Genomic DNA, 23,810 nt, shown 5'->3' on the forward strand with positions numbered 1-23,810 from the left:
ACATGGCGGCTGGCAGGAGCAGCAGCACCACCCAGTAATCAGGAGCAGGAAAGCTTGTGAAAGTGGCGGTGGGAGGAAAACTCCACAGGAGAGGGGGGAAGACCCACCTCCCACGTGAACTGTAGATAAATATGCAGGCCTGACAACGCGGGTGCAGTGTCACCTTTCCCAGTGTGCTTGGAAAGGGGAAAGCTTGTAGCAGAGGCTCGTGCACAGGAGAACTCTGAGCAAACAAAGCCTGCAGGGCCAGGTGAGTGCTAAGCTCACCCCAGAGATCTGCATAAATAACGCCTCCAGCAACAGCAGGCTGATAGCAGCGGGCAGGCAAGCCACAGCTGCAGATACCACTCTCAGAACTGTCTCCAGACTCTTTTTTTTTCTTTTTCTCCCTACCTTTGATGAGAGAACAACCGAATCACACCTGCAAGCAGAAAAACTTACTGAAACTGTATTGCATTTGAACTTGGGACACTTGGTGGGTTGTGTGTGTGTGTGTGTGTGTGTGTGTGTGTAGTTTTGTTCTACTTTATGCATCCCCTTTGATGAGACAACTACAGAACAACATCTGAGGCAAAATCTCTAGGATTGGAGACTGAGACGGACACCCAAATTATTAAGACTGAAACTTCATTGCATTTGAACTTGGAGGTTTTTTGGTTTTTTGGTGTTTTTTTTTTAATTTTCTATTTTCCATTTTATTTTAATTCATTTTTATATATAGATATTTCTTTCATTTACTTATTTTTTATTTTTATTCTTACCTATTTTTTTTTATTTCAATCCTCTGTCTCTCTAAAGTCTGTTCAGCTTACTGTCAATAAGTACACTAGCACTCCCTGTTTATACCTTTGAAACTTTCTTGTCTGAAACCTTGTTCTGCTTTCTTCCTCTTGTCTGTGTATTTGCTTTCCCCTTTTCTTTAACTTCTTGCTTTCCATCTCAGCTCACCCTTCCATTCTAAATATTACCATTGTTATTATTACAAGCTAGAAAATACTTAATTGTACACAGTACAGGGACAGTAACAACACCAAAGACAATGACGGGAAGACAGAAAAAAACGGGGAAACCAGTTTCCCCACAGCAAAAAATTAGTACAGGAACCAGAGGGGAATGAAGAGAACAGAAACTCAGATCCAGACTCCAACAAAATGAAGATAAACTATGCCAAAGGACCCAATGAAGCCCACAAGAATAATTTAAAAGAAGACATACTACAGGTACTCAATGAGAATTTTATAGAGATGATACTGGATAGGGTCAACCAAAATGTGCAGGAGACACTCAAGAAATTCCAAGACAACAAAAATAGAGAATTTGAAAAAGCAAAAGAAGAAATAAAGGACACCATAGAAACACTGTATAAATACCAAAGTAAAAGAGAGAACACAATGAATAAATGGATAAATGAACTCAGGACAAAAATAGACAACATTAAAGAGGAAACCACCCAGGATATGGAAAATCTCAGAAAAAAGAATGAAACAGAACTGCAAAACAAAACAGAAGGCCAATCCAGCAGAATAGAACAAACAGAAGACAGAATCTCAGAACTTGAAGATGAAATGGTAATGAAAGGAAAAACCGAAGAACTATTAAGTAAACAACTCAAGACCTGTGAAAAGAAAATGCAAGAACTCACCGACTCCATCAAAAGATCAAACTTGAGAATCATGGGCATCGAAGAAGGAGAAGAGGTGCAAGCGAAGGGAATGCGTAATCTATTCAACAAAATAATAACAGAAAATTTCCCAAATCTAGAGAAAGATATTCCCATACAGATGCAAGAGGCCTCCAGGACACCAAACAGACCAGATCAAAATAGAACTACCCCATGACATATCAACATTAAAACAACAAGTTCAGAAACTAAGGAAAGAATATTGAAGTCTGCAAGAGAGAAAAAAAAAGTAACATACAAAGGTAAACCCATCAAAATCACAGCAGACTTCTCAACAGAAACATTAAAAGCAAGAAGAGCATGGGGTGAGATCTTCCGGGCACTAAATGAAAATAACTTCACCCCCAGGATACTCTACCAGCAAAACTGTCATTCAAAATAGATGGAGCAATAAAAGTCTTCCATGATAAGCAGAAACTAAGACAATATGTGACCACAAAGCTACCACTACAAAAGATTCTGCAAGGGATTCTGCACACAGAAAGTGAAACCCAACATAACCATGAAAGGACAGGCTGCACCAAACCACAGGAAAAGAAAAAGCAAGACAGTAGAGAGTAACCTCAACTTAGGTACACACAATCAAACCTTCAAACAACTAAGACAACTAAATGACAGGAATCAACACATACCTATTAGTACTAATGCTTAATGTTAACGGACTTAATTCACCCATCAAAAGGCACCGCTTGAAGAAATGGATTAAAAAGGAAGATCCAATAATTTGTTGCTTACAGGAGACCCATCTCACTGACAGAAATAAGCATAGGCTTAGGATTAAAAGCTGGAAGAAGATTTACCAAGCCAATAGCCCCCGAAAACAGGCAGGAGTAGCAATACTTATCTCTGACAAAGTAGACTTCAAACCTACATTGATCAAACGAGATAAAGAAGGACATTCCATACTAATAAAAGGGGAAATAGACCAAAAGGAAATAATAATCATCAATCTGTATGCACCCAATGTCAACGCACCCAATTTCATCAAACATACCCTGAAAGACCTAAAAGCATATATAAACGCCAACACAGTGGTTGTGGGAGACTTTAACACTCCATTATCATCAATAGATAGGTCATCCAAACAAAAAAATCAATAAAGAAATCCAAGATCTAAAATATGCAATTGATCAAATGGACCTAGTTGATGTCTACAGAACACGTCATCCAACTTCACACAATATACATTCTTCTCAGCAGCCCATGGAACCTTCTCCAAAATAGATCATATCCTAGGGCACAAAGCAAGTCTCAGCAAACATAAGAAAATAGAAATAATACCATGCATACTATCTGATCACAATGCAGTAAAAGTACAACTCAACAACAAAAGTAAAGACAAAAAACATGCAAACAGCTGGAAAATAAATAAATCATTACTTAATGAAGAATGGATCATCGATGAAATAAAAGAGGAAATTAAAAACTTCCTGGAAGTCAATGAAAATGAAAACACAACCTACCGGAACCTATGGGACACAGCTAAGGCAGTCCTGAGAGGAAAGTTTACAGCCATGAGTGCATATATTAAAAAGACTGAAAGATCCCAAATCAATGACCTAATAACAAATATCAAACTCCTAGAAAAACAAGAATAAGCAAATCCCAAAACAAATAGAAGGAGAGAAATAATAAAAATAAGAGCTGAAATCAACGAAATAGAAACCAAAAAAACCATACAAACAATTAATGAAACAAAAAGTTGGTTCTTTGAAAAAATAAACAAGATCGATAGACCCCTGGCAAACCTGACTAAAATGAGGAGAGAAAAAACCCAAATTAGTAGAATCAGGAATGCAAAAGGAGACATAACAACAAACACCATGGAAGTCCAGGAAATCATCAGAGACCACTTTGAGAACCTATATTCAAATAAATTTGAAAATCTTAAAGAAATGGACAGATTTCTAGATACATATGAGCATCCAAAACTGAACCAAGAGGAAATTAATCACCTGAATAGACCTATAACACAAAATGAAATTGAAGCAGCAATCAAGAGTCTCCCCAAAAAGAAAAGTCCAGGGCCTGATGGATTCTCTGCTGAATTCTATCAGACCTTTAAAGAACTGATACCAACCCTCCTTAAACTGTTCCACGAAATGGAACTGTTTAATGTAGGAAAACTGCCTAATACATTTTATGAAGCCAGTATTACACTTATCCCAAAACCAGGCAAAGATACCTCCAAAAAGGAGAACTATAGGCCAATCTCCTTAATGAACATTGATGCAAAAATCCTCAACAAAATAATGGCAAACCAAATTCAACAACACATCAAAAAGATCATTCACCACGACCAAGTAGGCTTCATCCCAGGGATGCAGGGGTGGTTCAACATACGAAAATCAATAAACGTAATAAACCACATTAACAGAAGCAAAGACAAAAACCACTTGATCATCTCAATAGATGCAGAAAAAGCCTTTGATAAGATCCAACATCATTTCATGATAAAAGCTCTAAGAAAACTAGGAATGGAAGGAAAGTTCCTCAACATAATAAAAGCTATATATGACAAACCTACAGCCAGCATTATACTTAACAGAGAAAAACTGAAACCATTCCCTCTAAAATCAGGAACCAGACAAGGATGCCCACTATCTCCACTCCTATTCAACATAGTACCGGAATTCCTAGCCAGAGCAATTAGGCAAGAAGGAGGAATAAAAGGAATACAAATAGGTAAAGAAACTGTCAAAATATCCCTATTTGCAGACGACATGATCCTATACCTTAAAGACCCAAAAAACTACTCAGAAGTTTCTAGACATCATCAATAGCTATAGCAAGGTAGCAGGATATAAAATCAACATAGAAAAATCATTAGCATTTCTATACACTAACAATGAGCAAATGGAAAAAGAATGTATGAAAACAATTCCATTTACAATAGCCTCAAAAAAAACCAAATACCTAGGAGTAAACCTAACAAAAATGTGAAAGACCTCTACAAGGAAAACTATAAACTTCTGACGAAAGAGATTAAGAAAGGCTATAGAAAGTGGAGAGATCTCCCATGCTCATGGATTGGTAGAATCAACATAGTAAAAATGTCGATACTCCCAAAAGTAATCTACATGTTTAATGCAATTCCCATCAAAATTCCAATGACATTCATTAAAGAGATTGAAAAATCTACTGTGAAATTTATATGGAAACACAAGAGGCCACGAATACCCAAGGCAATATTCAGTCAAAAGAACAATGCAGGAGGTATCACAATACCTGACTTCAAACTATATTACAAAGCAATAACAATAAAAACAGCATGGTACTGGCACAAAAACAGACATGAAGACCAGTGGAACAGAACAGAGGACCCAGATATGAAGCCACACAACTATAACCAACTTGTCTTTGACAAAGGAGCTAAAAATATACAATGGAGAAATAGCAGCCTCTTCAACAAAAACTGCTGGGAAAACTGGTTAGCAGTCTGCAAAAAACTGAAACTAGATCCATGTATATCACCCTATACCAAGATTAACTCAAAATGGATCAAGGAACTTAATATCAGACCCCAAACTCTAAAGTTGATACAGGAAAGAGTAGGAAATACTCTGGAGTTAGTAGGTATAGGCAAGAACTTTCTCAACGAAACCCCAGCAGCACAGCAACTAAGAGATAGCATAGATAAATGGGACCTCATAAAGCTAAAAAGCTTCTGTTCATCAAAAGAAATGGTCTCTAAACTGAAGCGAACACCCACAGAATGGGAGAAAATATTTGCCAACTATACATCAGACAAAGGATTGATAACCAGAATATATAGGGAACTTAAAAAACTAAATTCTCCCAAAACTAATGAACCAATAAAGAAATGGGCAAGTGAACTAAACAGAACTTTCTCAAAAGAAGAAATTCAAATGGCCAAAACACACAGGAAAAAATGCTCACCATCCCTAGCAATAAAGGAAATGCAAATTAAACCACGCTAAGATTCCACCTCAGCCCTGTTAGAATAGCCAACATTAGCAACACCACCAACAACAGGTGTTGGCGAGGATGTGGGGAAAAAGGAACCCTCTTACACTGCTGGTGGGAATGTAAACTTGTACAACCACTCTGGAAAAAAATTTGGAGGCTACTTAAAAAGCTAGACATGGATCTACCATTTGATCCAACAATACCACTCTTGGGGATATACCCAAAAGACTGTGATACAGGTTACTCCAGAGGCACCTGCACATCCATGTTTATTGCAGCACTATTCATAATAGCCAAGTTATGGAGACAGCCAAGATGCCCCACCACTGACGAATGGATTAAGAAAATGTGGTATCTATACACAATGGAATTTTATGCAGCCATGAAGAAAAACAAAATGTTATCATTCGCTGGTAAATGGATGGAATTGGAGAACATCATTCTGAGTGAGGTTAGCCTGGCCCAAAAGACCAAAAATCGTATGTTCTCCCTCATATGTGGACATTAGATCAAGGGCAAACACAACAATGGGACTGGACTTTGAGAACATGATAAAAGCGAGAGCACACAAGGGAGGGGTGAGGATAGGTAAGACACCTAAAAAATTAGCTAGCATTTGTTGCCCTCAACGCAGAGAAACTAAAGCAGATACCTTAAAAGCAACTGAGGCCAATAGGAAAAGGGGACCAGGAACTAGAGAAAAGGTGAGATCAAAAAGAATTAACCTAGAAGGTAACACACACACACAGGAAATCAATATGAGTCAACTCCCTGTATAGCTCTCCTTATCTCAACTAGCAAAAACCCTTGTTCCTTCCTATTATTGCTTATACTCTCTCTACAACAAAATTAGAAATAAGGGCAAAATAGTTTCTGCTGGGTATTGAGGGGGTGGGGGGTAGAGGGAGGGGGCGGAGTGGGTGGTAATGGAGGGGGTGGGGGCAGGGAAGAGAAATGACCCAAGCCTTGTATGCACATATGAATAATAAAAGAAAAATTAATTAATTAATTAATTAATTAAAAAAGTAAAAAGGGCCAGAGGTGTGGCTCAAGTGGTTGAGTGCTTGCCTAGCAAGCTCAAGCACTGAGTTCAAACCTCAGTACAGCCAAAAAGAAAAGAGAGAGAATCTGGGATTTCACAGAGGACGGGAGAGAAAGTGAGGGAGGCAGGCAAGCAGGCAGAGTGTCACAGAACAGAAAGGAATTGCACTTAAGCTACTAAATGATTGGATCAGAAGAAAAACAGGATGTGATTTTTAAAAATCATTGCTCTTTGCAGAAGAAGAGAGGGAAGCAAACCAGGAACTGAAAACCACTTAGGATGCAACTGGAAATACCCAGTGCTAATTGCAGAGGCAGGCAGGACTTCTGCCCCTGCTAACACACTTACTTAGCAGAAAGAACTACATTAATCCACGTGTAACTGACTTCTGTAATACCTTTTGTCTGAAAAAATCTAAAGGAATTTTCCTTTAGTCTTTTTTTGACATAATTATATAGTATTTATTAATCTCTAAGTGTATCAGAATAAAATTTTTCTTAGGAAAGTTGCTTTATGTAGTATAATTAAAATTAAAAAAAAAAAGAAAAACAACAACTTAAATCCTCATATCCCAGAGATGGGAGTCACACATTTTTTACATTCTATACAGTAGCCATTACCAAGGCAAAACAGCATATACCTTCTCTGAACAGAGAGGAAATGTCTTCACAGAAGTACAATATACATATCTGACTTTTCCTAAAGCATTAGAAACGGTTCCAAAAAAGCATCTCAGAAGATTTCTATGCATATGGATTAGATAGAATGAGAAGAGTATAATAAGGGCAAAAATTCAGTTAAATATATTGAACAGCAACAACTTATTAATAGCTTGGTGTCAGAATGAGAGCAAGGAACCATTCTGGGGCCAGTTGTGGTCCATATTTTCTATTGATACCTCTGAGAATCACATGACAACTGCACTAATCAGTCCACAGAGTATGCAGCTCTTAGAGACATTGCTAAAGGATTGAACAAAAATATTCAAATTCAGGATGATCTTGCTAAATTGAAAAAATGAGCCAAAAATCAATAGAGCAAGCACACGCAGTTCTGCCAGGTGTTTCAAATCATAGTTTCAGAAGCCCTCAAATAGAAAGGAAGACATCCTGGCAGGCAAAAACCCAGTTGATGAGCTATCTAACTCCTGTCTCCACTCCCCCTAGTCACAAGGATCTTGGACAGATTGTCATCCTCACATGATTTAACTCTACTACCTACAGCGTTCATTTCTTCTACCAGAACCCCACAATGAGGGAAGAGAGATGATGAATTTCAGTTGATATGACTTGTAGGGCACACAGTGAGAAGGTTAGACTCTGTGACAGTATTGTTGGTAGGAGTGTAATGACCTTTTTCTTTTTTCATATTTTTTATTATATTCTTGCTGTACTGGGGGTACACTGTGACATTTACAAAAGTTCCATAATATATTGTAGTCATTCTCCTTTATCTTCCCTCCCCCAGCTCTTGGAATAGTTTCAATAGGACAACAACATTTTTCTAAGTGTCTTAATGTCTTCTGACATTTTAAAACAAGGTCCCTAATGATAAAGGGCTCAGACTTGGATGAAGACCAAGTCTCTCTAACAATTTATTGTTTACCTGTCTAAACTCTGGAAAAGCTAAGACTTTTTAAAACTTAAGCCTAAATTTTCTTTCAACTATAACTCTTTCCCAAAATCATCCTTAATTATTTTTACTTTCCTGTCCCTAATTAGCCAGTCAACAACCAAGGCTTGCCACTTTCACCTTTTGAGCTATTTTCTGACCTACATCTTTTACATCCTCCATCCTCTCACTTGCCATCTCAGGTGAAGTCTGCATCACTCCTCACCTAGACTGGAGCAGAAGCCTTACAGGCCTCTTTGTCTTTCTGTTCCTTTAGATCCATCAGTTATCAGTGTAATCTAGTGAAAATAAAAACCTGACCTTCAATCTTCCTTGTTCACAACATTTCATTACCTTCAGTCCTTACAGAATGAGGTCTCCCAGTGGAGCATAGAAATATCTTCAGTGGCTTGTCTACCAAGAGTACCACTAACTTTTTATGTGTGTGTGGAGGGGTGCATTTCTAGATGTCTCAAAGTCTTGGTGAAATAACTAGCATTTTATGCCCAGAGGCCAGGGATGCTAAACATCCAGCAGTATCCTGGACAACCTGGACAATAACCTGTCCCACTCAGTGGTAGCACATTGAGAAAAACTCCTCATGGCTCCTGCTTACTTCTCCAGCCTTCTAGCTCACTTTTCTTCACTATAGCTACCTAAACCATGCTTTTTCTTTTTACCTTTATACCTTAATTCTTGCTTCTGTGCCTCAATGAATCCTAACATCTGGAATGATTCTTCGCTTTGCTGACTCATCTTTGAAGCTTTGTCTTTCCTAGGAAGCATCCATACACATAGTTTGATTTACTACTTCCTCCTGATATACCAATGGTGCTCTGTACTCAGCACTTTGCTTTCTAACTATTGATTTACTCCCTCAGTCTCCTAGGGTCTTTCTGGATAGAAGCAATGTGCACTTAATAGACTTTATATAGACATAAGAATTCAAGGAAGTGATGAATGGATAACTGGGTGAGAGCAAGCCCAAAACATAGCTAGCAAATCCAAGCATATTTTCTCACTCAGGGAACAATTAAGGTCAAAGTTTCAGATCTGGCCATTTGCCTTTAGTTCCAGCATTCTGAGCCATAACTGTGATTCTATCCCTTTAATTTCAATCTCTAAACACCTCTTTGAAAGGTGCTGGACAGCTCCTTGTATGATGTTCCACTTACCCATGTTGAGGATTGTGGACCACAAGGAACAATTCGACAGGCACTTCTGTTTGGCAACCCTGTGTCCAGTCTGCTCAAGAATTCAGCTGTTTTGCTACCAGGAACACAAATAGTTATTAGTGCCTTCATAAAAAATAGGAATGCAATTGTTTATTGTGCTCTTGGACACTAACCTAGACTTCTACTGGGTGATGACTAAAAGTATTCTAGGGAAAACAAAAGGTTACTTTCAAAATAAGGTGAAGCACAAAATCAAAACAAAATGTTTTTACAAGATTGCATTCTTGAAGAACATTAGTTTGAAAGATATTTCATTGAAGAAATGAACCTATCATTTCATCTCTTTCCCACATCATGTTATTGACATGGAGATAAATGATCTCTCAGACTTCACAGTATAGGGCCTAGTTTCCTATGCAACATTTAAAGTTTGACAACAGACTTTCAGATAGAGCTGTGGAACAGTAATCCCTGACAACACCTCATTTCACACCAGTTTCACACAGAGCATCACCCACCCAGGGTCTTTCTCCAGTCATCTCATCTCCATCATGGTTTTGACTACATGGGCCCTCTAATTCAGCAACTCTTTCCCATTCTATGGGTCACAAGCTCTTCACAATTCTGAAAGCAGAAATAGACTCTCTCCCTCTCCCTCTCCATCCCTGTCTGTCCCTCTCTCTTCCTCTCCCTTTTTCTCCCTCTCTCTCTGACACACACACCCCCACCCACCTCAATTTCTCCTCTCACCTATGTCAGTCTTAGAACACTTGTAATTATTTCCAAGTCCTAATGTCAATGACTGCTCCATTTTGCCTACCTTTGATTAACTTCTACTCCTTTATCCTTTCTCATGTAATTTGTGGGATTTTGCCCCTTATTCCACATTTACAACCAAACATTTCATTGAGACCTGATTTATACTGCACCAGACTCTTGCAGTCTGTTCCCTTCCTCCTCCCTCCTCCCTAATATTGTAGGCCAAGTCATCAAGAACTTAGGAAACACAAAGGATCTGATTTTTTTTAAATGGCCTTACCAGAAGGGATTAGAAACTTAACAGACATGCCAACATCCTGGTGAACAATTACTTAGGTAGAACCTGGCATTTAAGCAGTCAGAAGCTTGAGCTGGGAAAGGAAGAGCTAAAAATTGAAGCAAAGCATAGGACCTCAAGAAACATAAGACTTCAGCAGCTGAGACAAGCAGTCTCTTCATTTTCTAGGATTACTTATCTTGCCTAGAGTAGACAAAGAGACGAATGAAGTTGCACAGTCTGGAAGCTACCCCACTGTCGGGGGCTTTCTCAAGTCATAAGTCAACAGTGTAAAAAAGGAGAGAGTTGCTAGGAATTGGGATGAGATTTCTGAATATCCTTAGCTGAGTGCAGACCATGGGAGAAAGCAGTGAAAAAGAAAGGAAGCAAGGAAGGAATTTCAGACCAAGCTGACCAGCAGCCCTCAGAGTGGGCTACTTCTTACATGCCAATGCTAAGTATATAGCCATACTGTCCCACTCATGCCACAACAGTAAAACATAGTGATAGGGTCACAGGGCTGTCAAATTATGAGACTATGGAGAATGTAGTTTATTCCCAAGTGATTACTTATACAAAGAAGGGAAATTTCAAGTTACCAAGCTAACTGGTATTCTTCCACTATATAATAGAATTTCCATCTATTTGCTGAATGGAATTGGACTCTTTGTAATTAGTTGTGATCATCTGTAATAATAAAACATAGAACCTCCTTGAGGGAAAAACAGAAGAAAATACCTTTGTGGGAAGTCCCACTAGACTAAGAACCTAAACTAGTGCAATGAGTCCCTTTTCCTTGGGATGGCTTGTTATTTATCACCACTGTGACTCTGTTACCTAATGAAGGAGTTGGTCATCTTACACTTTATTACTCTGGTGCAATCATGAATAAAGGACTCTTTTATTCTCCAGATAACGATTGGTTAGACTGGTCTTGAAGATTTAGTTTATATGTTAAATTTTTATCTTCAAGGATCCTTCTGCTTGTTCTTGGGGTGAGTCCCATGGCTCTTCCTCAAAGATCTCTTCAGGATAACCTCTCCTCAACCTAACAGTTGTAGAGTGATGTTAAATATTCACCAATATTAATGTTTTCTTGTAATCTGGTCACACAACTTGGCATTTCCTAGTCTACCTCAGCTAAGTTTGGCAATGTGGTTGAGTCTTGGACAATAGAATGGGAGAGAAGTGATGCACACCACTTCTGGGGCTAACTTAAGATAAACTTCCCATGCATGTGCCTCTTTGCATTTCCCCCATTCTGATTGGCTGGAGTAGAAACAACCTTCAAGGAAACTTCTGTATTGAAGTTGGTAGAGTTTCTGACCATTTTGGTCCCTGAATACCTGATTAGAGGAGCCTCCTTGCAAACTTGTTTACCCACATCTTAAATGAGAAAGAAAAAAAACCCACATGTAGTGATCAGGCTATTATATAGTAATTAGCCTACAACATAAAGTATTTATAAACAGAATCATTTCTCAATTTAGGTGATCAATTCCAAAAGTACATAAAAAGACATCAAGAAAACCTGAAAAAGAATGGAAAAAAAAGAATTTTCAAGGATTCCATTTGATTTCTTAGTCATTTCTATACTTTAGGATAAGAAGGAGAAAGCAAAAAAGGGAAAACTTATTCATCCTTGAGATGTCTTCTTATCAGGTCTAGGAATGACCAAGACTCAGAATACAAAAATTAGCACAATTTATATTAAAGCTATTGGAATCTTGTTGAGTTTGAAGATGGGTGGGAGTTTGAGAAGTGAAACTTCTTTGTGAGAAAATTAAGAAAGGAATGTGGCTTGCAGTGTGGTGGGATATTTAAAATCTATCAATGGAGGGAGACTCACCAATAACAAAACTTGACCTTCATAAAAGGACAAAATCATGGGAAAAGCCACAGAGAATAAAATGTGTACCTGCTAGTTAATTTGAGTATCCCAGAATTGCAAAAGACAATTCCTATAAAGTTGTTTGATTTGATAGTTAGAAAAGTAGGGTTCTGGCTAGACACAGTAGATCATTTCTATAATCCCAGCTACTTGGGAGGAAAAGAAAAGAGGATCGCAGCTCAAGGCCAGCCTGGGCAAAAAGTTAGTGAGACCCTATTTCAAAAAACGAGCCAAGCATGGTGGCACATACCTGAAATACTAGCCAAGTGGGAGGAGTAGAAGGATCCTGGACCAAGGCTAGCCCAGGCAAAAAGCACGGGACTATCTGAAACATAACTAAAAGCAAAAAAGGGCTGAATGTGTGGTTCAAGTGGTAGAGTACTTGCTTAGTGAGTATGAGGCCCCAAGTTCAAACCCAATATTGAAAAAAAAAAAAAGAAAAGAGAAAACTGGGGTTTTTAATATATTTTTTAAATCTGTTACATGCATAAAGGTTAACATGGGCTTGTAGACGTTTATGAGGCAGGAGCCTGCCACTCAACATGGCTACAAAGTGCTAAGCATCTTTTTCTATCTGTTACCCACATCTGCCAACTTTGAGCTATGCCGAGACATATAAGAACATTAATGACAATGTGAAAGTACCAGTTTTAAACAGTTGTAATTAGAAAGCTACCCTCACTGACAAATAGCAGTTACAAACCTCTTCCTTGGCACTTTTCCCCTGGCTGAGAGTACACAGGGCAGCCTTCTGTTAGCCAATAGACAAACTCACATGACTACAGGGGCCAGGTAGGTGACATACGCATATGTGAGGGAGAAAACAAGAGCTCAGACCCAGCCATACATGGCAACTACAACTCAGGACAGGATAGGGAGACTAGAAGGTGTGTTGGAGATTTTGACAAACCAGAGAGTGACCCTCCACATAAAGGTCAGCTGCTACTTAGTTCTAGACCATCATAGCCCATGGGGACACAGGCTGGCAATGCCAGAAGTCCAAGTTTTTACTGTTGTAATCAAAATGCTGAAGATTTCAATTTGAAATAATGTGGCAACTAATTTAAAATTTTTGAAACACTGCAGGCAAATATTGTGTGTCAAAACCAAAAACCTCAGATGGCCATATATGGTTGGTTCAAAGGCCTCATGATTATTACCAGCTAATTTTGTTTCTGCCTGCTCAGGTGTGTGTTGTTGACAATGTATTTCTTAACTATAAATTCTTTCATTTTTATAAACTAAAAGAAAAGAAATAATAAGAAGAGACTGATAAACAACTGCTAGTTAGTCCATTAGTTTAGGAATATACCATATTTCACATTTATACAAAATACTAAAGTCTATTAATAACTGTACATGTTTGTGTTAATATGTCAAAACAAAAAAGTAGACATGAGATGACAAGACAAACCACAGAAAATATTTATAACCAAAGGAAAATAATAAAGATTAGTGAATAAAATATATAGAGACCACTCACAGTTTAAATTACAGAAAGACAAACAACCCAATAGAAAAGCAGGCAAAAGAGAGAAACATGTTTCACATAAGAATAAATATAATTAATAACAATAATAAAAAGAGCAACAACTTAGGACTTACATTCGTTTTGTGTCAGGCTCTGTTGTAGCTCTTTATATTAACTTCATGACAACTCTGCAAAGCTTGCACTATTATCTCCAATTTATAGAAATAACTTGCTCAATGTCTTCCAAATAGTAAATCTTAAAACCTGTACTCAGACTGAGGCAGCCTGGCTCCAGAGGTCATGCTTTCAGCTGCTACACTTGACTACTCCTGAGCAATGCCCATGTGGGGAGATGTTCAATCTCACTAGCAACTGGCGATATGAAAATTAAAACAAGATACCATTATAAACCTATAAGACTGGCAAAAAATGAAAAAGTATGTAAGGGTATTATATACTAAGAAGTGTGTCTGGCAGAACTGGTCCTCTTATTGATTGCTGATGAGAGAGCAAATTGGTCTCATCACTTGAGAAAGCAGTTTGACGTTGCCTGGTACAGTCGAATATATGCACAGTCTACATGTTTACATTAGAGGAACTCTGGCATAGGTACATAAGGAGACCTGAGAAAGGACAAATAATCCACACATAATTCTAGACATAGAGAGGCTAGATGGACAAAAAAAAAGTGGGAAGAGGTAAAGAAGGGAAAGGAAAAAAGAAATGATACATTTACACCACAAATCAATAGAGTTAAGTTTCAAAATACGTCCAGTAAGGAAAGAAAGCAATTTACAAAAATGATGACACCACGATATTTCTAAAACCCTAGCAGTTTGTGAATTAATATGTACATAGTAAAATTAGAAAAACTTGTATGGTAAGACAGAAGAGAAAGCTCCTGATGTCCTAGAATCGATCTCATATATCTGATCCAACCCTAGCAGAGCTAAGACTAGTTCCAGTTGTGCATAAATAGTCCTATCTACTTCCCACAAAGTCATCGTGCAATCCACAAATTACAACCATCCTCTAACTAAATGAATGGTGGCTACTTCTTTACCCATTTCAGCTTCATTCTCATTCTAGTTTGTCTTCCTATAGATAATATTCATCAAGATACCCAACAATAAAATTGTGCCTGCATTCTGGTGGCACCCAATCTGGTGGCAATTTCTTGGACTATTTCCCAAATTACCCCAAGGCCCAATTCTGTAATAGGTTCTTTCTAACACTTCCTTACTGGGTTACCTCACTGTTCCCTATGGTATTCATTTTCCTTTGCTGCAACAATAAGCCTAACTTATTCAACTACTGGTATGTCCCTGGTGATCTGGCTAAAGGCTACAGACAAATATTATGTAACAGAACAGTGGTTACTGCTAGGGAAAGATAGAGAAGGAAGGGATGATGGTAAAAGGATAATGCTTTGGCAGTCCCTATAATATTAAATTTCTTTTAAAAACTTAACCAAATACAAGCAGAAACTTAATGGTGTGACCTTGGTGGTTGATGCATATCATCTGTGTGTTTGAGATATTTCTCAGAGAGAAAAAGCGCACACTTTGGTGGTATTGGCCATGGAAAGGCTTGGCAGTTACCATTGTGGACAATAGTTTTCAAAATGCCAGCAGGAGAACTGTGTGGGGCTGGCTACATGAGACCCATCAGTAGTGCTTCTAGAAATTGCTGGGCTTAAGCCTCTCACTTTGCAGCACTTCTACAGTTGGATCTGGGAATCTCAATCTCTCTTCTCCCCCCTCTCCCTCTCGCTCTCACACACACACACTGCAGGCCTGTGGTGAAGTGCCGCATCATGGCAGACAGGAGGTGGTGGAACACAGATGCTTACCTCATGAGAGCCAGGAAGAAGAGAGCCAAGAATCTGTTTCTTAAAAGCCCCCTGGTGATCTTAAGAACTACTATAATTCTACAGATGACTATTTAATATGCATAATTATCTTAGGTACATGATTCAGATTTATGAATAATTCATGGTATAGAACATACTTGGAAACAAAACCTCAGGGTATCTTAGAAACTGTCTATGTAAGTGCCATCTAACAGTCCATTCTGCCTATTCCTTGTAATAACATCGCACACATGAACCTGCCACCACATGGTTTAGGTGAGTAAGTAAATCACTCTTCCATTCACATATGCATGCATACTGGCAACAAATATTTCATGTCTGCTATGTGCTTAGCAATATGGGGCATAGGACAAGCTTAAGAGGTGTTATTTGACATGAATCAGTTTCATATAACTGAGTGTAAAACAAAAGCATTCACAGAGCTTACATAAGGAAAAGGGTGGGAGAAAATGTAGTAGGATAGATATATGAGTCCCATTTAACAGATAACAAGAACAAGAGCTATGACACCAAATACAGATGTGAGTAGTAATGCTGGGAGAGCACAATTTTGTACTTAATCATGCTAGACTTTCCCATGTATCTTAAATGATTTGTTTCTCTCAGTTGGTCTTTGGTGCGTTTATTTTTAATCACAAAAGTAATACGTGAATACAATAGAAGTCAGAAAATAGGAACAAATAATTAGAAGTTTAAAGAATAAAAAATGAAAGTGCTGCTTAATATTCCACTCAACCTTACCCTGTTCCCCAAAAGTCACCACCTCAAATTGTTTCATACATTTCCTTCTGTACTGTTTTCCATTAATTGATAAATATCTGCTCAGGATGATATACAAATGAATAGTATGAGTAGTGGTTTACTCTGGGGGAGAATGTCAGGATAAAGCAGAGATGGCCAGCTCTTTTCTAAATGTGTTTCTCTACTTCTTAGACACAGAGCTAGACTACATTTGCCAGCTCCCATACAATTAGATGTGGCTGGCTGGACATCTGAATTCAGGCAATGATATGTGAGCAAAAATGAGGGCCAGGCCTACAGTGATATTCATCTATAACATTCCACATAAATTTTTTTAAGGCAGGGGCTCCTAATGTAGTCCAGACTAGCCCTGAACTCAAGCCCTTCCCACCTAGGCCTCCCAAGTGCTGGAATTGATTCTGGCATGTGCCACCATTTACAGTATTATTCCATAATACTCTTTCTACTTCTTTTTTTGAGGGGGGAAGTGGCAGGCAGGAGACTGGAGTTTGAATTCAAGGCTTTGTGCTTGCAAAGCAGGTGTGCAAAGTAGGTTTGAGCCACACATCCAGTCCATTCCATGCTGGTTATTTTGGAAATAGAATCTCGTTAATTTTTTACCCAGGTGAGCCTCGAACCATGATCTTCCTGATCTCAACCTCCCAAGAAGCTAGGATTACACATGTGAGCCACCAGCATCCAGCTTTCCTACTTCTGTCTGAAGGTGGTACCCAAAGTGAGCTTGGAAGGCACTTGCTAAGGATGGTAGAGCCCCCATTTGCTTGAGTCTCCCAATGCCAAGGGATGAAAGCTAACCTGCAATTCACATACCCAACCCAGATGATTTCACAGAGAGACATATACATCTTGATCCTTAAAATTTTGCTGTCTTATTTTTTTTAGCATAGTTTTTCCTTCCCTAAATTAACATAATTTTTCCCCTTAAGTGTGATGCTGTGATATTTTGTTAGAAAAACTGACATTTTTTTCAACTTGAAAACATCCTCCTGAAGTTAATATTTCTACTTCCCCATCTAATTTATTTCTTTGGTAGTTAAATAGTATTCAATAATATAGCTTGAACATGATACAACTAATATTCCTAATTATATTTATACTGTTCCAGTGACTATCTGGCATAAGTATCTATTTATCTATTTATCTATATATCTTGTAAACATACTTTTCTAGTACATTTACCTTTTCTAGTATAAGTTCCTACAAATATATCTACATATTGAAATCATGCTTATTAGTGCCAAGCTGCTATACAAATTTATATTCTCACAAAAATCAGTTGTATGGAAATGGAAATTTAGAACCACAGCTTGCCCCCTCTAAATGGTAATCCCATTCTGTCTGGCACATTCTATTTATCTCAGTGACCTCCAAATATCCCAGCCTTACCCACTGCTATAGTTTGGAAATGTCCCCCAAAGACCCATGAGTTAGAAGCTTGGTTTCCAGGTACTATTAGAGAGAGTGAAACCTCTCAGAGTTAGAGTCTAGTGGGAGGTACTTAGGTCACTGGGGGTGTGCTCTTGAAGGGGATAGTGGACCTTAGTCTCTTACTGTTCCTTTCTTTTGCTTGCTGGACATTAAGTGGACAGTTTTATTGCCACCAAACACTCCTGTCATGATGTGCTGCCTTGCAGCAATGGGACTTCCAAAACTGTGAGCCAAAATAAACCTTTTCTCTTTATAAGTTGATTATCTCGGATATTTTGTTATAATTATGAAAATTAACTAACACACCAATCATCCATTATAATCAATCTCGCAATCCCATATCTGCCACTAAAGCCCTCCACTCCTCTATTTAGCCTTGCAACTCTTTCCACAGTGGCAAAAACTCTTGATCTTTAATCAAGATCCAACAACTTTACATCATTAACCTCCTATCAGAAAGTTTTCCTCCAATGCAAAGTCACTATTGGGCAAACATCAAGGTTTTAAAAAGTGCTGCTGGCAAGAACCACCTATGGATGCTAAAATCAGTGGACAAAAGTTTGAGGATAACAAGATATTTGTAATCTTTAAATAACTCATTCAGGATATATATCATTCACAAAGGGGGAAATAGTGCCTTTACAGTTGAGACCAGCTTAACCAGATGAACAAAGAAACATCATATCAAAAAGGATACCAACACAGTATACCTACCCTCTGGTATGATGCACTAAGATGGTATCACTTCTATAGTAGTATTATTGAAATATATGACCTCAAACTAATCATGAGAAATCATCAGACAAACCCTAATTTTGGGATATTCTATAAAGTAATTAGTCAGTACCCACTGTTTTAAGGTCATGAAAGACAAGAACAAAATGAGGTACTTTCATAGATTGTAGGAAGCTAAGAAATCATAATAACTAGACATTTTATCTGATTCTGAATTCAATTTCAAAATAGAAAGGGAGGAATTAGAGGGAAATTGGCATGCCTATAAACTTAGTTAGTAGTATTGTACCAATATTAATTTCCTGGTTTTGATAATCATACTATGACTATATGAGATATTAACATTAGTTAGATGAAGGTTTTACTGGGAAGCTTACTATGTTTGTATTTTTTCTCTAAGTTGAAAATTATTTCAAAATAAAAAGGGAGGAAGAAGATGGTAGATTATAAACACCCAGCACTTTCCTGTGACTCTCAGACTCTGGGAAAAAAAAATCAGTGGGAATTGAGAGCCCATGAAAAGGCTTCCCACTAAGAAGAAACCCATGAAAAAATGGAAGAGGTATCCATCTCAACAGATGCTCAAATTGCAATGTAGAAACTCAACAAATTAGAAAAAGCAAGACAAAATGGTTCCTCCAAATGTTAATAACGCCTTAACAACCAAATCCAAAGATACTGAGATGTTGAAATGCCAAAGAGCTCAAAAGTCTAGTTTTAAAATTTATCTGTGGCTTCAAAGAGGATTCAAATAAACAGATGAAGTAAAGAAGTCAATTCAAAACTTGGACAAGAAATTCAGCAACTTGCATGAGAAATCCAGCAGAGACTGAGATTTGGGGGGGGGGGAAGCCAAATGAAAATCTTGGAAATAAAAATCTCGATAAATTAAAACGAAAAAAAAACTCAATGGAGACAGGGGCATGGCTTAAGTTGTAGAGCACCTGCTTAGCAAGTTCAAAACCCCAATACTTCCACTCTCCTCCTCCCCCTAGAAAAAAAGGGTATAAAAAACTCATTCATGGATCTAGTAAGGGTATTTATAGGTAGACTGTCTAAAGTACCAATTGTTTTGGCAGGACACAGTAGCTTACAACTCTAATCCCAGATACTAAGCAAGTAGAGACTGGGAGGATTGTAAGGATTGATGTTTGAGACCAGTTGGGCAAAAAAGTGAGACCTTCACTCAATCAATAAGCTAAGAGTGGTGGTATACATCTGTGGTCCCAGTCACATAGAAGCCATAGGTAGGAGGAATGCAGTCTGAGGCTAGCCCCAGGTAAAAGTATGAGACCTTATGTGAAAAATAGCTAAAGCAAAAAAAGGGCTGGAGACTCAAGTGGTAGAGTGCCTACCTAGCAGCACAAGGCCCTGAATTTGAACTCCAGTATGACCAAAAAAAAAAACAAAAATATTATTACCAATAGACTAGATCAAGCAGAAAAAAAGAATATCAGCGATTGACAACAGTTTGAGGAATTTTTACATTCAAGCAGCAATAAAGGGAAAAAAAAAAAAAGCAATCATGATCACAACCTTCAAGAACTATGGCATATGATCAAGAGACCAAAACTCCATGGGGCAGAAGAAGGAGATGACTTACAAATTAGAGGCATAGAGAAAAGCTACTCAATGAAATCATGGCAGAAAATTTCTCAAATCTAGAGAAAAATAGGGACATCTAGGCACAGGAGGCATTTAGAACCCCAAATTGGTCTTTATTCCTAGCAAGCTTAAAGCCCTGAGTTCAAACCCCAGTACCACAAAAAAGAAAGAAGGAAGGGAGGGAGGGAGGAAGAGAGGAAGGACCTCAAATAAATGTGACCAGAATAGAACCTATGTCACATTATAGATAGTTAAGATAGAGTACAGAACAAAGAAAGAATACTGAAAGCTATAAAAGAAAAGCACCAAGTTACTTATAACAACAAACTCATCAAAATTGTATTAGACCTCTCAGCAGAAACCCTAAAATCCAAAACGCATGGAATGATATAATTCAAGCCCTGACACTTCAAATCACTTGATGCAGACTCAAATCCTCTAAGTCCTTTCTGACACCAGTAAGGCACCCCATGACTCCCCAAAGTGTGACTAAAGAGCTGTGAATGCATTTAGAGTCTATAAAAGTAGGACATAATCAAATCTTTTAAAATAAGGAAATGACACGACCAAAAGTATGTTTTGAAATCTAAACCTGACGAAACAAGTGGGACAACTGAGAGAAGAAACCGGTGGCAAGTACAGTAGTGAAGCCAGTGCAATAGTCCAAAGAGTGACCAAGGAACACAGAGGACACAGGCCATAATTCAGGCAGCATGTGATAAATACCAACATAAGGATGGTGGAGTGGGAATAAAATAAGTTACCACACACTAGGATGTCTGCAGGAAGAACGGACCATGGGGAGAAATTTTGATGTGGTCTTAGCCGTCCATGTGGTTTAGCATTCAGCAGTCAGGGAGTCTCTCAGACCAGATTTCTCATAAGCTGTTCACTCTCATGTTGAACAAAATAGATACAGGATTTTTATATCCATAAGTTCACTTCATTAGCATAAGCTAGAAAGTTATGAATAAGATGACTTTTTATTCACCTTACCTAAATTATAAAACTCAAGGTTGGGTTTAAGCCTACCATATGGATAAGGGAGCACTGTAGCCCTTAAGTGTCTTTCGGAAGTTCCCATGAAGGGCATTAGAAGTTTTGTGAACACATTAGAAAGCAAACTTGGGGCCAGAGTATGCATATTCAGCAGACCTGCCTGGATTCTCAATTCTAGGAAACTAAAAGAGATGAAGATGTGCCTCCCAGGAACGAAGCACACCATTCATTATTCAGCTGAAGAAAGAGATGCATGGCTCCAATGGCGGAATTGAAAATTGCCCAGCATTACAATCAACAGGATAAGCTAGAGGTGGCGGTTGGCAGTACAGGAACAGAAAGGTCCTATTGGACTTGGTTCCAAGAGCTTTTCCAACTGAGGTTTTAAGGACTGAGTCCCGTTTCCCCTAGAAACAATGCTGGAAACTCTATTTGGGAGAAGAGTACAGCTCAGAGAGGCCATGAAAGCCCATCTACCCTACATTGAGATCAACTATGATACTAACCAACCCAGGTTGGATCTGGGAAAAGGAGGCTCTCTCATATGTGATGGATGATGGAAGTGAACACATTTCTATCCTCAGGCTTCCTTTTGACTACTCTAGACAAAATTTAGACCATGGCAGGAAGAAATATAGAAGTCAAATTTGACCCAGCCTTTCTATCTAAGCTGACCTACCCTTTCCAATAGTTCTCACCATAGATCCCATGTTCCCACAGATGTTCATTATCCCTATTCTGCCCTGATATTCCTGACCTTCAGTGTACACCATGACCCTAAATCACCTTTGTTCTCTAATCCCCAAAAGCCAAAGTTTGGCTGCATCACTTACTATCTCTGTGACTTTGGAATTGTTCTGATTTGTTTTTGAAACAGATTCTCAGCATGTAGCCCAGGCTGGCCTCAAACTCTCAATCCTTCTTCCTCAGCCTCCCTTCTGCCTTGGCTTCCCAAGTGCTGGGATTACAGGCATGCTCTACCATACCTGGCCTGACTTTAGAAATTTTTAATTACCCAAGCCTCCACCTGTAAAATGGGGACAATACATCACTAATAGGATTAATCTGAAAATTAAATGAAAGAAGTCTATATAGTATGCTTAATACTGTGTCAGACACTCCACAGCTTCTTAGTGACTCAGTAGCTTCTCACTGCTTTGATTTTAAAGAATGGTACATTTTGTACTTTTAAAACTACACACATCTGTGATTTCTTGTGTCAAAGAGTTATTAGATACAAATTATAATTTTAAATGTCTAAAACATAGCCAATTCTTATGTCTCCTAAAAATCCTTAAAAGAATACCATTTTTTCTAACACCTGCACACAAATTGCATTTACATTGCTTCTCTCCATTCTACCCTCACCCCATCACTAAACAGCCTCAAAATCTAAATCAATCTGAACGCCCATTTCCAAAACACACAGGATGATATGTGAAGATGACTGTACTCCCCCCATAAGTAAATTACCATTTAAAATGCTGAGCTGCATTTTACGCAGTGTTTTAAATAATGTAAATCACAACACCCTCTCTTTGATATTAAGAAAGAAGTCTTAACTATTACTTCAGACCTGGTCATCTACTAGTAATATTGACTGATAAAAAAGACTGCCTGAAAAAGTCACATTTGAATTTTTATAAGTAGTAAATATTTATGGAGACTAAAGATAATGGTGGAAACTACACCCAGGTTAAATGCCTATTTCTACCCTCCACTTTCAAGCTCAAGAATCTTAGGACTAATTCTGAATTGTGAAATTGGAGTCTGTCCCCAGCCAGAGTGGCAGACTTAATGCATCATTAATCTGGTCTGCTCTCAGCTGCCAATTGAAATAGTCACAGTCATTCGATTTTTAAGGAAAAAACAGTACTGCAGAAGTACATTCCAGAGGTCTTTTCATAAAAACCATCCTGTGTGCTCCATCTGCATGTGCAATCTGCTAGTGGATTTTCAGCCAGCTTGCATGGGCAGATTAATGCGTACAATTAGAAAGCAACCTCACAGGCATTCAAAAAACTGCCTTCATTATTACACTCAGGAGAGTCCCTTTGGATGTCAATAAAAGCCTAGTTTTCTGCCTGTTAGCTAAATAATTGACAACACTAAAAATAATCAGAAGCAAATGAACAGAGTCAGGAACAAGGTGTAAAGAAAGAGAGCATTAGAATTCTCACGGTGGTGCCGCAGGTGGCCATCAGGTGCCTTTTCTCCAGCAACTTGGATTTACAGTCTGCTCAAGTCCATGGTTACCCCTATCTACAGGAAAAACACATTGTTCCTGATCTGTTGTGCGAGCCACATATCACAGCATGCTGGAACTAGCAAGGTACTGACTTGTTTGTAAGAATTTCTTATTTTGTGAACCTTCGTTTGACAGTTTCAGGAGAATCTAATTTAAAGGGTGGGAGGCAGGCAGTCTGGCTGGTGTGGTGAAATTTTGTGCTGTTACAATTCTAATAACTTTCCTAGACTTTTTTTTTCCCCTACATAAACTGGTTCTAAGCAAGTATGATAAAAAGTTGCTATACAGAGGATACACCTTTTCTAAGAAGTCCCTTTCATATT

General features: G+C 38.3%; 1 protein-coding gene across 1 annotated transcript in view; it reads right to left on the minus strand.

The window, feature by feature from the left end:
• Epsti1 (epithelial stromal interaction 1) overlaps nucleotides 1-23,810 on the minus strand; it is an 89,474-nt gene that overhangs the window by 33,031 nt on the left and 32,633 nt on the right. Inside the window, exon 7 of the mRNA XM_074043323.1 lies at nucleotides 9,440-9,533. Coding sequence (XP_073899424.1) covers nucleotides 9,440-9,533 — 94 coding nt within the window. The remainder of the gene's footprint in view (nucleotides 1-9,439; nucleotides 9,534-23,810) is intronic.

Source organism: Castor canadensis, chromosome 10 (genome assembly GCF_047511655.1).
Source record: "Castor canadensis chromosome 10, mCasCan1.hap1v2, whole genome shotgun sequence".
Classification (NCBI taxonomy): Eukaryota; Metazoa; Chordata; class Mammalia; order Rodentia; family Castoridae; genus Castor; species Castor canadensis.